This window comes from Ambystoma mexicanum, chromosome 4q (assembly GCF_040938575.1).
Source record: "Ambystoma mexicanum isolate Mex_15411 chromosome 4q, UKY_AmexF1_1, whole genome shotgun sequence".
Taxonomy (NCBI): domain Eukaryota; kingdom Metazoa; phylum Chordata; class Amphibia; order Caudata; family Ambystomatidae; genus Ambystoma; species Ambystoma mexicanum.
Genome location: NC_090928.1, coordinates 1259297970 through 1259313094, shown reverse-complemented (window position 1 = coordinate 1259313094; position 15125 = coordinate 1259297970). Strand labels below are relative to the sequence as shown.

Below are 15125 nucleotides of genomic sequence, written 5' to 3'. Positions count from 1 at the left end.
CGTACCATATCAGCCCATCGGTTTCTAGGCATTAACAGCAGTACAGGAAGTGACCAAATGTTTAAGAGTCTCCAGCCCATCGGTTTCTAGGCATGACCTGCAGCCAATCGCAGGGTCTTTCCAGGCTTCCATGGAGATCAAGTACTCGAGTGTGTTGCTTAGTGATTACGCAGTATGCGCATGCGAGGCCCATAACGAGGCTCGCACATGCGCAAGTTAAATAAAGACGGCCTCGGTAGCCAGATGCCGCAGGGACCTGAGCAGGCAACACGCGTCCCGTGTGGGTCCTTAATGCGAGTGGGTGTATGCATGTGTGACTGCAGGCGGGGGCCCAGGATGTCCCTCGCCTCACAACACTGGCGACGAGGAGCGGCGTCAGCGAAGAGAGAGATCATTGCTCCGAGTGAATCGGAGAAAGCGCTTCCTCCGTGCCGTCACGAACATACGCATGTGGCCGGCGGCCATCTTGTCTGCATCGCGGATCGCAGTGGTTGCGGCCCAGGAGGGTGCTTGTGCGCCGGCTGCGATTCTTTCTCTTAAAGGAACAATTTTTGGACACTCCATGGCCCTTTTCACCTAAGGGGGCCGTGGATCCAAAAACAAAAAATAGGAGAACAACACCCTGGAAGAGAGTGGAGACAGCTGAAAGTGTCACTATCCATTGCTGTGGGCCCATCTGCGTCATCATCCATTGCTGGGGTGCCTGAATATCAATCCTGAGGCTGGACTACAAGTGCTTGTGTCCAGACTGTGAGTACCCATTCCCAGTTGCCATCATGGGTGAGGAGGGAGAAGGAGAGGAAGCCCCTGCGCCAGTCCCACGCAGAATGCACAGCACCCTTGCTCCTATGCCCGAAATTTGACGCCACTGGTCCACCATCCAAGCTGGGGCCGAAGTGGCTTCTATGGGTTAAGAAGTTGGAAATGTTTTTCAGGGCTGCAGGGGAGATGGATGATGATGCCAAAGTTGCCACCATGGTGTACTCTGCGGGCACAGAGGTCCACAGGATCTATGACTCTCTCAATCTTCAGGTGGTCACCTACGATGCTGTGAAACAGGCCCTCCAAGATCATTTTCGCCCCATGGTGAATGTCGACTTCGACAGATTTGTTATGTGTGCGGAAAAACAGCAAGGAGAAGAGTCACTGGACCAGTTCTGCATACGGCTGAGACACCGTGCAAGTACCTGCAGGTGGGAGAATGAGGAGATGGTGCCAAACCAGCTGCTGCAAGGGTGTAGCTCGGGGAAGCTGAGAAGGCAGGTGCTACGGGAGCCAGGCCTGACTCTGCAACAGATCCTCGCCGCTATGCACCCTGGGAAGTGCGAGGATGCATTCACCATCGGCCGTGTTGCCCCAGGAAGGGCGCGATGGACACCCAGGAGGATGGACAGTCCCTCTGTGGCTGGTACTCCGCATTCATGTCCATATTGTGGGTATGACCTGCCGCATGTGGGAGATTGCCTGGTGAAGACGAGGGTCTGTGGCTGGTGTGGCACGCCAGGACACTATGCAAGGGTGTGCAGGGCCTCCACCCCTGTGACGGCGTCAAGAGGGCCAGTGAGAGTTGGCGGGAGCAATGCCCAGAGAGTGAGGGGTGTGTCGTCGATTGAGCAAGGCATGCAGGATTTGGACATAGCCAAGGAGGAAGAAGAGGAGGAGGAAATCTTCTTCATCTCTAGCATTGCTGCCTGCTCCAGAGGTTACAGGCAACCGATGTGCACCGTTAACATTGGGGATGTGCCTACTCCCGTCCTGATAGACACTGGGGCGTCAGTCTGTGTGCTAGCAGCAGAGCACTATGAGGTTCTCCCAGGCCCTCCCAAGCTGACAGAGTCCAAGGCCTGGATATACTCTTTCGGTGGAGATACGCCGCTACCTATTCAAGGGGTGTTCGTGGCGCCGGTGACACACGGGCCGAACAAGATCAAGGCAAGATTTTTTGTGACAAGCGTGAGCCCACACTTCCTGCTGAGCTGTGCTGCTTCCGAAGCCCTTGACATTGTACATTTCACACTGGCTCTCTATCACATGGACATTGACCGCCTCCTGCAGCGTTTCAACAGCATCTTTCAAGGGGTCGGAAAACTGAAAGGGGACCCCATCAGGCTCCACATTGATGGGTCGGTGAGACCGACAGCCCACAACCACCGTAGGATACCCTTCCACCTGAGGGCACAGGTGGAGAAGGAACTTCAGTCGCTTGTTGACCTGGACATTATTGAGAGGGTTGAGGGCCCAACCCCGTGGGTCTCCCTGATCGTTGTTGCCCCCAAACCCAAACATCCAGGTGCCGTCCGCATCTCCGTGGACATGAGATTGCCCAACATTGCCATCAAGAGGGAGTGCCACCTCATGCCCACGCTGGATGACATCGTTAGCGAGCTGCAGGGAGAGAAAGTTTTCTCCAAGCTAGACCTGAGGTATGGCTACCATCAACTGGAACTTCACCCTGAGTCGAGATATATCACCAATTTCACGACTCACGAGGGGCCGTGCCAGTTTAAGAGGCTCAGCTTCGGTGTCTCGTCGTCGGCGGAAGTTTTCCAGAACGCCATCCGGGGGGCCCTGGCAGGACTAAAAGGGGTGATTAATATGTCTGATGACATTCTGGTGTTCGCACAGAGGCGGAGCATCTGAAGCGGGCACTGGAGAGACTAAAAAGCCTGGGGCTAACTCTGCATCAGAAAAAGTGTGAGTTTTTGGAGGACCGAATAGAATTCTTCGGGTTCGTGTTCCATGCAGGAGGCATCTCGCCGGACCCGGAGAAAGTGAGAGACATTCGTGAGGCGGCTCCGCCAGAGTCACCAGCCGAGATATGGAGTTTCCTCGGCATGGTAAACTATTGTGGACAATTTATTCGCGATCTGGCGTCCCTGTCGGAGCCGCTGAGGGTCCTGACAAGGAATGACGTGGCGTGGGCCTGGACGGCGAAAGAACAGAGGGCGTTCGTCGATATCAAGAATGCCTTATCGGGTCAGGAGACCATGGCGTATTTCAATCCGGACAGGGAATCGGAAATAGTGGTGGATGCCTGCCAGCCCGGTGGGCCTGGGGGCGGTGCTCATGCAGGCAGATCCACAGGGGACCATGCGTCCCATCGCCTATAAGAAGCAAGGCGCTGACAGAGACGGAGAAGCGCTATTCGCAGATTGAGCGTGAGGCCCTGGCCATTCTGTGGGGCTGCAAGCATTTCCGCATCTACATTCTGGGGAAGCCTGTGGTTGTGATAACGGACCTCAATAGACGGTATTACCCAAATTGATCGTTTACAATTGATTTAAACGGTCACAATTGACCTTTGCACAATTGACCGCATATATATATATATATATATATATATATATATATATATATATATATATATATATATATATATATATATATACTGCTTTGGTAATATATATATATATATATATATATATATATATATATATATATATATATAAGGGGTTTTGGGCGGGTTTGGGTTGGGTGGGGGGTTGCGGGGGGTTTCCCCCCGCATATATGTTACAATTGACCTTCATAATTCGGTCAATAGTGAAAACGTCAATTGTCATTCGAACAGTTGTAATAAGAACAATTTGCATACAACCCAATAGACATGTCCTCTATTTGCGTGTCCTCAATAATTTCCATACGTGGGCTTCTGTCCTCATACATCCTGTTGACTTTTCCTCCCCTGCCCTCAATACCATCCGGGCTTGATGATCCCTGCCCCTTTCTGTGAACCTTGCCTCGTCGTGCCTTGACACAGTTGCGTATAGGTGCATCATAAATGCCATATCATATCGTATTATATCATAACCTTGCCCGCCACTCTAATGCTGCTGTTTCCTGCCCCTGAACAACCTGCACACTTTCATACTTCTAACCTTGTAGCAATCTTCTTTGCCCAACTTCACCACCTGTCGATCTTTTTGTGCAACCCAATTCTTTAATACATAACTCAAATGTTACAATTTCATCAACACCTTCTGTTCCTTCCCATCCCTGCCATTCTACCCCTACCCCCCCCCCGGGCATCCGGCCACGTACGGGTGTACAGATATTTATCATGATCTTGGCCTAGTTGTGACCAAATGTTTAAGAGTCGCCAGCCCATCCGTTACTAGACATTAACAGCAGTACAGGAAGTGACCAAATGTTTAAGCGTCTCCAGCCCACAAGTTTCTAGACATTAACAGCAGTACAGAAAGTGACCAAACGTTTAAGCGTCTCCAGCCATTCGGTTTCTAGACATTAACAGCAGTACAGGAAGTGACCAAATGTTTAAGCGTCTCCAGCCCATTGGTTTCTAGACATTTACAGCAGTACAGGAAATGACCAAATGGTTGAGCGTCTCCAGCCCATCGCATTCTACACATTAACAGCAGTACAGGAAAGGACCAAATGTTTGAGCATCTCCAGCCCATCGGATTCTAGACATTAACAGCAGTACAGGAAATGACCAAATGTTTAAGCGTCTCCAGCCCTTCGGTTTCTAGACATTAACAGCAGTACAGGAAGTGACCAAATGTTTGAGCGTCTCCAGCCCATCGGATTCTAGACATTAACAGCAGTACAGGAAATGACCAAATGTTTAAGCGTCTCCAGCCCTTCGGTTTCTAGACATTAACAGCAGTACAGGAAGTGACCAAATGTTTGAGCGGCTCCAGCCCATCGGTTTCTAGACATTAACAGCAGTACAGGAAGTGACCAAATGTTTAAGTGCCTCCAGCCCATCCGTTTCTAGACATTAACAGCAGTACAGGAAGTGACCAAATGTTTAAGCGCCTCCAGCCCATCGGTTTCTAGATATAAATAGCAGTACAGGAAGTGACCAAATGTTTATGCGTCTCCAGCCCACAAGTTTCTAGACATTGACAGCAGTACAGGAAATGACCAAATGTTTGAGCGTCTCAAGCCCATCGGATTCTAGACATTAACAGCAGTACAGGAAATGACCAAATGTTTAAGAGTCTCCAGCCCTTCGGTTTCTAGACATTAACAGCAATACAGGAAAGGACTAAATGTTTGAGCATCTCCAGCCCATCGGATTCTAGACATTAACAGCAGTACAGGAAGTGACCAAATGTTTAAGCGTCTCCAGCCCACAAGTTTCTAGACATTAACAGCAGTACAGAAAGTGACCAAATGTTTAAGAGTCTCCAGCCATTCGGTTTCTAGACATTAACAGCAGTACAGGAAGTGACCAACTGTTTGAGCGTCTCCAGCCCATCGCATTCTAGACTTTAACAGCAGTACAGGAAAGGACCAAATGTTTGAGCATCTCCAGCCCATCGGATTCTAGACATTAACAGCAGTACAGGAAATGACCAAATGTTTAAGCGTCTCCAGCCCTTCAGTTTCTAGACATTAACAGCAGTACAGGAAGTGACCAAATGTTTGAGCGTCTTCAGCCCATCGGATTCTAGACATTAACAGCAGTACAGGAAATGACCAAATGTTTAAGCGTCTCCAGCCCTTCGGTTTCTAGACATTAACAGCAGTACAGGAAGTGACCAAATGTTTGAGCGGCTCCAGCCCATCGGTTTCTAGACATTAACAGCAGTACAGGAACTGACCAAATGTTTAAGCGCCTCCAGCCCATCGGTTTCTAGACATTAACAGCAGTACAGGAAGTGACCAAATGTTTAAGTGCCTCCAGCCTATCCATTTCTAGACATTAATAGCAGTACAGGAAGTGACCAAATGTTTGAGCGTCTCCAGCCCATAGGATTCTAGACATTAACAGCATTACAGGAAGTGACCAAATGTTTAAGAGTCTCCAGCCCTTCGGTTTCTAGACATTAACAGCAATACAGGAAAGGACTAAATGTTTGAGCATCTCCAGCCCATCGGATTCTAGACATTAACAGCAGTACAGGAAGTGACCAAATGTTTAAGCGTCTCCAGCCCACAAGTTTCTAGACATTAACAGCAGTACAGAAAGTGACCAAATGTTTAAGAGTCTCCAGCCATTCGGTTTCTAGACATTAACAGCAGTACAGGAAGTGACCAACTGTTTGAGCGTCTCCAGCCCATCGCATTCTAGACTTTAACAGCAGTACAGGAAAGGACCAAATGTTTGAGCATCTCCAGCCCATCGGATTCTAGACATTAACAGCAGTACAGGAAATGACCAAATGTTTAAGCGTCTCCAGCCCTTCAGTTTCTAGACATTAACAGCAGTACAGGAAGTGACCAAATGTTTGAGCGTCTTCAGCCCATCGGATTCTAGACATTAACAGCAGTACAGGAAATGACCAAATGTTTAAGCGTCTCCAGCCCTTCGGTTTCTAGACATTAACAGCAGTACAGGAAGTGACCAAATGTTTGAGCGGCTCCAGCCCATCGGTTTCTAGACATTAACAGCAGTACAGGAACTGACCAAATGTTTAAGCGCCTCCAGCCCATCGGTTTCTAGACATTAACAGCAGTACAGGAAGTGACCAAATGTTTAAGTGCTTCCAGCCTATCCGTTTCTAGACATTAATAGCAGTACAGGAAGTGACCAAATGTTTGAGCGTCTCCAGCCCATCGGTTTCTAGATATAAATAGCAGTACAGGAAGTGACCAAATGTTTAAGCGTCTCCGCCCACAAGTTTCTAGACATTAACAGCAGTACAGGAAGTGATCAAATGTTTAAGCGTCTCCAGCCCTTCGGTTTCTAGACATTAACAGCAGTACAGGAAAGGACCAAATGTTTGAGCGTCTCCAGCCCATCGGATTCTAGACATTAACAGCATTACAGGAAGTGACCAAATGTTTAAGAGTCTCCAGCCCTTCGGTTTCTAGACATTAACAGCAATACAGGAAAGGACCAAATGTTTGAGCGTCTCCAGCCCATCGGATTCTAGACATTAACAGCAGTACAGGAAATGACCAAATGTTTAAGCGTCTCCAGCCCTTCAGTTTCTAGACATTAACAGCAGTACAGGAAGTGACCAAATGTTTGAGCGTCTTCAGCCCATCGGATTCTAGACATTAACAGCAGTACAGGAAATGACCAAATGTTTAAGCGTCTCCAGCCCTTCGGTTTCTAGACATTAACAGCAGTACAGGAAGTGACCAAATGTTTGAGCGGCTCCAGCCCATCGGTTTCTAGACATTAACAGCAGTACAGGAACTGACCAAATGTTTAAGCGCCTCCAGCCCATCGGTTTCTAGACATTAACAGCAGTACAGGAAGTGACCAAATGTTTAAGTGCCTCCAGCCTATCCGTTTCTAGACATTAATAGCAGTACAGGAAGTGACCAAATGTTTGAGCGTCTCCAGCCCATCGGTTTCTAGATATAAATAGCAGTACAGGAAGTGACCAAATGTTTAAGCGTCTCCGCCCACAAGTTTCTAGACATTAACAGCAGTACAGGAAGTGATCAAATGTTTAAGCGTCTCCAGCCCTTCGGTTTCTAGACATTAACAGCAGTACAGGAAAGGACCAAATGTTTGAGCGTCTCCAGCCCATCGGATTCTAGACATTAACAGCATTACAGGAAGTGACCAAATGTTTAAGAGTCTCCAGCCCTTCGGTTTCTAGACATTAACAGCAATACAGGAAAGGACCAAATGTTTGAGCGTCTCCAGCCCATCGGATTCTAGACATTAACAGCAGTACAGGAAGTGACCAAATGTTTAAGAGTCTCCAGCCCTTCGGTTTCTAGACATTAACAGCAATACAGGAAAGGACCAAATGTTTGAGCGTCTCCAGCCCATCGGATTCTAGACATTAACAGCAGTACAGGAAGTGACCAAATGTTTAAGCGCCTCCAGCCCATCCTTTTCTAGACATTAACAGCAGTACAGGAAGTGACCAAATGTTTAAGCGCCTCCAGCCCACAAGTTTCTAGACATTAACAGCAGTAGAGGAAGTGACCAAATGTTTAAGCGTCTCCAGCCCATCGATTTCTAGTGTGTACTACTTGTGTATAGGAGCGTTACAAATGCCATACCATATCAGCCCATCGATTTCTAGGCATTAACAGCAGTACAGGAAGTGACCAAATGTTTAAGAGTCTCCAGCCCATCGGTTTCTAGGCATGACCTGCAGCCAATCGCAGGGTCTTTCCAGGCTTCCATGGAGATCAAGTACTCGAGTGTGTTGCTTAGTGATTACGAAGTATGCGCATGCGAGGCCCATAACGAGGCTCGCACATGCGCAAGTTAAATAAAGACGGCCTCGGTAGCCAGTTGCCGCCGGGACCTGAGCAGGCAACACGCGTCCCGTGTGGGTCCTTAATGCGAGTGGGTGTATGCATGTGTGACTGCAGGCGGGGGCCCAGGATGTCCCTCGCCTCACAACACTGGCGACGAGGAGCGGCGTCAGCGAAGAGAGAGATCATTGCTCCGAGTGAATCGGAGAAAGCGCTTCCTCCGTGCCGTCACGAACATACGCATGTGGCCGGCGGCCATCTTGTCTGCATCGCGGATCGCAGTGGTTGCGGCCCAGGAGGGTGCTTGTGCGCCGGCTGCGATTCTTTCTCTTAAAGGAACAATTTTTGGACACTCCATGGCCCTTTTCACCTAAGGGGGCAGTGGATCCAAAAACAAAAAATAGGAGAACAACACCCTGGAAGAGAGTGGAGACAGCTGAAAGTGTCACTATCCATTGCTGTGGGCCCATCTGCGTCATCATCCATTGCTGGGGTGCCTGAATATCAATCCTGAGGCTGGACTACAAGTGCTTGTGTCCAGACTGTGAGTACCCATTCCCAGTTGCCATCATGGGTGAGGAGGGAGAAGGAGAGGAAGCCCCTGCGCCAGTCCCACGCAGAATGCACAGCACCCTTGCTCCTATGCCCGAAATTTGACGCCACTGGTCCACCATCCAAGCTGGGGCCGAAGTGGCTTCTATGGGTTAAGAAGTTGGAAATGTTTTTCAGGGCTGCAGGGGAGATGGATGATGATGCCAAAGTTGCCACCATGGTGTACTCTGCGGGCACAGAGGTCCACAGGATCTATGACTCTCTCAATCTTCAGGTGGTCACCTACGATGCTGTGAAACAGGCCCTCCAAGATCATTTTCGCCCCATGGCGAATGTCGACTTCGACAGATTTGTTATGTGTGCTGAAAAACAGCAAGGAGAAGAGTCACTGGACCAGTTCTGCATACGGCTGAGACACCGTGCAAGTACCTGCAGGTGGGAGAATGAGGAGATGGTGCGAAACCAGCTGCTGCAAGGGTGTAGCTCGGGGAAGCTGAGAAGGCAGGTGCTACGGGAGCCAGGCCTGACTCTGCAACAGATCCTCGCCGCTATGCACCCTGGGAAGGGCGAGGATGCATTCACCATCGGCCGTGTTGCCCCAGGAAGGGCGCAATGGACACCCAGGAGGATGGACAGTCCCTCTGTGGCTGGTACTCCGCAGTCATGTCCATATTGTGGGTATGACCTGCCGCATGTGGGAGATTGCTTGGTGAAGACGAGGGTCTGTGGCTGGTGTGGCACGCCAGGACACTATGCAAGGGTGTGCAGGGCCTCCACCCCTGTGAAGGCGTCAAGAGGGCCAGTGAGAGTTGGCGGGAGCAATGCCCAGAGAGTGAGGGGTGTGTCGTCGATTGAGCAAGGCATGCAGGATTTGGACATAGCCAAGGAGGAAGAAGAGGAGGAGGAAATCTTCTTCATCTCTAGCATTGCTGCCTGCTCCAGAGGTTACAGGCAACCGATGTGCACCGTTAACATTGGGGATGTGCCTACTCCCGTCCTGATAGACACTGGGGCGTCAGTCTGTGTGCTAGCAGCAGAGCACTATGAGGTTCTCCCAGGCCCTCCCAAGCTGACAGAGTCCAAGGCCTGGATATACTCTTTCGGTGGAGATACGCCGCTACCTATTCAAGGGGTGTTCGTGGCGCCGGTGTCACACGGGCCGAACAAGATCAAGGCAAGATTTTTTGTGACAAGCGTGAGCCCACACTTCCTGCTGAGCTGTGCTGCTTCCGAAGCCCTTGACATTGTACATTTCACACTGGCTCTCTATCACATGGACATTGACCGCCTCCTGCAGCGTTTCAACAGCATCTTTCAAGGGGTCGGAAAACTGAAAGGGGACCCCATCAGGCTCCACATTGATGGGTCGGTGAGACCGACAGCCCACAACCACCGTAGGATACCCTTCCACCTGAGGGCACAGGTGGAGAAGGAACTTCAGTCGCTTGTTGACCTGGACATTATTGAGAGGGTTGAGGGCCCAACCCCGTGGGTCTCCCCGATCGTTGTTGCCCCCAAACCCAAACATCCAGGTGCCGTCCGCATCTCCGTGGACATGAGATTGCCCAACATTGCCATCAAGAGGGAGTGCCACCTCATGCCCACGCTGGATGACATCGTTGGCGAGCTGCAGGGAGAGAAAGTTTTCTCCAAGCTAGACCTGAGGTATGGCTACCTTCAACTGGAACTTCACCCTGAGTCGAGATATATCACCAATTTCACGACTCACGAGGGGCCGTACCAGTTTAAGAGGCTCAGCTTCGGTGTCTCGTCGGCGGCGGAAGTTTTCCAGAACGCCATCCGGGGGGCCCTGGCAGGACTAAAAGGGGTGATTAATATGTCTGATGACATTCTGGTGTTCGCACAGAGGTGGAGCATCTGAAGCGGGCACTGGAGAGACTAAAAAGCCTGGGGCTAACTCTGCATCGGAAAAAGTGTGAGTTTTTGGAGGACCGAATAGAATTCTTCGGGTTCGTGTTCCATGCAGGAGGCATCTCGCCGGACCCGGAGAAAGTGAGAGACATTCGTGAGGCGGCTCCGCCAGAGTCACCAGCCGAGATACGGAGTTTCCTCGGCATGGTAAACTATTGTGGACAATTTATTCGCGATCTGGCGTCCCTGTCGGAGCCGCTGAGGGTCCTGACAAGGAATGACGTGGCGTGGGCCTGGACGGCGAAAGAACAGAGGGCGTTCGTCGATATCAAGAATGCCTTATCGGGTCAGGAGACCATGGCGTATTTCAATCCGGACAGGGAATCGGAAATAGTGGTGGATGCCTGCCAGCCCGGTGGGCCTGGGGGCGGTGCTCATGCCGGCAGATCCACAGGGGACCATGCGTCCCATCGCCTATAAGAAGCAAGGCGCTGACAGAGACAGAGAAGCGCTATTCGCAGATTGAGCGTGAGGCCCTGGCCATTCTGTGGGGCTGCAAGCATTTCCGCATCTACATTCTGGGGAAGCCTGTGGTTGTGATAACGGACCACAAGCCTCTGATTCTGATCATGGCCGGTGCTTCATCCAAGCCCCCACGGCATATCGAGAGATCGATGCTGTCACTCATGGAGTATGGGGTCAAGTTGCAATATTGCCCGGGCACTCACAATCCTGCAGACTATCTGTCCCGTCACCCGGGGGCGGGGTGCCCTCGAGACACCAACGAGGTGGTGGACTGCATCAAAGTGGTTCAGCACGTGTTGGAAGCTGCTTTGCCGGTGGCCCTGGCGTGCCAAGAGATCGCGGAAGCGTCGAATGTAGACGAGGTGTTCCTGGTCATCAAGGAAGCCATGGACAGTGGTGAGTGGCATGAAGTGCAAACAATGCCTGAAGGGAGAGTGGGCACGAAAAAGACCTCCAAGCACTGTGGAAGGTCCGCAACGAGCTGTCAGTGGCAGAGGATGGCCTTCTGCTGAGGGGGTGCCAAATCGTCACCCCGTGAGCACTGGTGGGGAAAATACTGCAGCTCGCCCACGCAGGTCACCTGGGGACAGCAAAAACTAAAGCACGCCTAAGATTGAAGGTGTGGTTCCCGGACCTGGAGAGCAGGTGGACGCTTTTGTGCATGCATGCACACCGTGCCAGGCGGCATGTTCCGCGGAGAGAGGGCCTCCCATCCGGGCCATGGAAAGGAGCAAGCAACCGTGGGGGACGGTGCACGCGGACTTCGGATCCATGGGCAGGCGTATGTACTTTCTTGCTGTTATCGACCAGTGGTCCCGCTACCCCAAGGTGGAGCTGGTGGAATCCACGGCCAGCGATCACACCATTGTGGCCCTGGAGAAGATGTTCGCCATCCACGTGTTCCCCACTGAGATCTGCTTGGACAACGGCTTGCCGTTCCAGGGGCAGCAGTTCGCCCAGTACTGTGAGGAAAGGGGGATCAAGCACCGAAAGGTCACCCCACTCTGGCCCAGAGCTAATGTAGAGGTGGAGCGGTTTATGAGGACACTCAATAAAGTCTTTCGAATATCGATCAATGGAGGGGAGGAGCTCCGCCGCAACCTTTTTGAGTTCCTGCGTGAGTATCGCACAACCCCCCACCAGACCACCGGGGTTGCGCCAGCTGAGACTCTCTTCAAGCGGGCCCCCAGAGGACTGAACCCCGAAGTGGAAGGGCGCAGTCCTGGAGTAATTGACAACAACCGAGTACGGGTGGAGAGGGCCATCCACAACGAGCGGGAGAGCGCCCGCCGGAACTTGTCGGAGAAGGTGATTGAAGTAGGGCACACTGTGCTGGTCAGAAATCGGAAGCCGGAAGGGAAGCTATCTCTCCCGTATGAAGCGCATCCACTGGGTGTGACCCATGTCAAGGGGTCTATGATCACCGCCGCCAATGTCAGGGGCACCATCACGCGAAACGTGTCATACTTCAAGTGGATTGAAACTGTGCCCACTCCCCCATTGCCCGAGGCACCTGGACCCGGACTCGGGGAAGGATCACCACCAAGGGACGAGGGGCCGTCAGAAGCTCTCGAGGCCCCAGAGTCACCTCGAGAAGAGCCCAGAAGGTACCCGAGCCGGGCGGGGCGGAAGCCGCCACCGAGGTTTCAAGACTTTATCATGGATGCGGCCCCGTAATAGGGTAAGAAACGGTTGGGAAGTCCCAAGTTGTATTTGTTGTGTGCCAATGTTACAGTTGTTTCTTGTTTGGGGAAAAAGGAGGGATGTTGCGTAGTGATTACGCAGTATGCGCATGCGCGGCCCATAACGAGGCTCGCGCATGCGCAAGTTAAATAAAGATGGCCCCGGTAGCCAGTTGCCGCCGGGACCTGAGCAGGCAACACGCGTCCCGTCTGGGTCCTTAGTGCGAGTGTGTGTATGCACGTGTGTCTGAAGGCGGGAGCCCAGGACGTCCTTCGCCTCACAACAGAGTGTAGGAAGTAGATTCAATTCAAAACGCAAATACAGATAGTTGACCTTTCAGACAAGGAAATAGAAAAATATATTTCGTTTTTTTTTTTTCTCTTTCTGGGAAATTTGCCATATTATTTGTAAGATTTGTAAACTTCCAACTTTACCAGAGTGTTTGTCCAGTCTGCAGAGAACAAATTGTTTTTTGTTTTATGTGGAAGCAAAATCAGCTCTTCCAACCTCGAGTCTATTTTACTTAAAAGTGTATGCAACCTGGCCCTGGAGTGACAGCTGAAGCTCCGCTTGCGAGTTGTGCAAACACCAGCCAAAACCACAGTCCAAATCACTGTTGTTGTAGTGACTGCTGCTCAGCATCCTCCACGCCGCTCCAGGCCCTCCATGGATCACAAAATACCACACTTCGCCTCACTTATCCATGCACACTCCATGCGGGCAATGGGTCTTTGAAGGCTGTCTCCTCCTCTTCCTCTGCGAAATCCCTAGACAAGGAAGAATGACTAGCAAGACACTGCACTCCATCACTGCTGCAACAATCAGAGGTCCGCCACAACGGACCACACTTTGCCTCACTTACCCACGTACACTCTGCACAGGCAATGGGTCTTTGAAGGCTGTCTCCTCTTCCTCTGCATAATCCATAGACAAGGAAGAAAGACTAGCACAACACTGCACTCCGTCACCGCTACAACAAGTACAGGTCCATCACAATAGACCACACTTCACCTCACTTATGCGCGTATGCTCTGTGTGGACAATGGGTCTTTGAAGGCTGTCTTCTTTTCTTCCTCTGCGAAATCCACAGACAAGGAAGAAAGTCTAGCGCAACACTGCACTCCATCCCCGCTGCAATAATCAGAGGTCCGCCACAACAGACCACACTACACCTCACTTATCCACTTGACTCTTTATCCTGTCCTAGGGCTTGCGACTGGACAAGAGAGACCAAGATGCGTGCCCGGATCTCGACCGGAGAGCCCAGAAGACTCCACTGCTGGGGAAGCTCCTTTCTGCCCTAGAGAGAGACAGAGAAGCGGGCAGCACCTTCCTTCACTACCTGTCCAGGTGGATTTCGTAATGGGCTGTTACCTTGTTTCCTGTTGGGAGGGAGTGTGGGTGTGGGGAGTGTGTGTGTGTGTGTGTGTGTGTGTGGCTCCTTTGACTCTGCATGCAGGGTGACACTTGTTTGTATAATCATTTGTGGGAATTTTGGGATGTGAGTGTACCTCTAAGGAGACCCCTGACCTTTGTGAGCATAAATGCAATGCCTGGACACATGCATAAGTATCCTGTGTCTTCTGCTAGTGTTGAGGTAGAGAGTTGGATATGACCTCCAGAAGGTCCCAGAAGGTTCTAAGCAAGAGGGGTGATGTGTGAACAACCCCCCAAGCCACCTGATGTTTTGTGAGAGTGAAGGGCAGGGATTTGGATGTGACCTGCAGAAGAACCCCAGATGTTCCCTTGAACATATACAGCTCCTTCAAGTCTTACGTTCCCTTGGGATTTAGACCGCTGTGGGGAATGGCAGCAACATGCGTAATGTGACACACAGGGTTGTTCCAGCCTCTGCTTAGTGTATGTGTGTATCCTTGGGCTCTCATGTCCCTCACATGTCTTCTACCCAAGACCTACGCGGCTTCTGCGACAACAGGATTACCTGTATGGATGGGTTGCTTAGGTGGACCTTACCTGGCTTCTGCCCCACTCCTCAAGAATGCAGGTTGTGCTCTTTAGTTTCAAAGTCAAGCTCAAGGGTAACTTGATCTCTTATTTTTAAAACCCCAAAGATCAAGGGAAAAAGACAGCCTTAAGGGCAGAGAAATGGAGAAATGGCAGAAATCTTGTTTGATGAGCATACCTCCATAGTCCAGGGAGGACCAAACTACTTGACTAGGTTTGGGTGTGTTTGACCGAATCATTTTTTACCGCGGCAAAGTGACCGCAATTTATCTTCTCGGCCCCAATTTAAATGCACATTCATTTTTTTGTCCCCCGCCTCCAATTTTAAGGAAGCAGGGGACACCCAAAATTGCAAAATATGAAACTTGGGGAGCGGGGGACACCCCAGCAAT

At 51.0% G+C, this 15125-nt stretch overlaps 1 protein-coding gene across 1 annotated transcript in view; it reads left to right on the top strand.

Moving 5' to 3' along the window:
- Nucleotides 1-15125, top strand: part of LOC138467369 (uncharacterized) — a 180201-nt gene that overhangs the window by 123396 nt on the left and 41680 nt on the right. The window contains exon 6 of the mRNA XM_069607330.1: nucleotides 13976-14118. Coding sequence (XP_069463431.1) covers nucleotides 13976-14118 — 143 coding nt within the window. The remainder of the gene's footprint in view (nucleotides 1-13975; nucleotides 14119-15125) is intronic.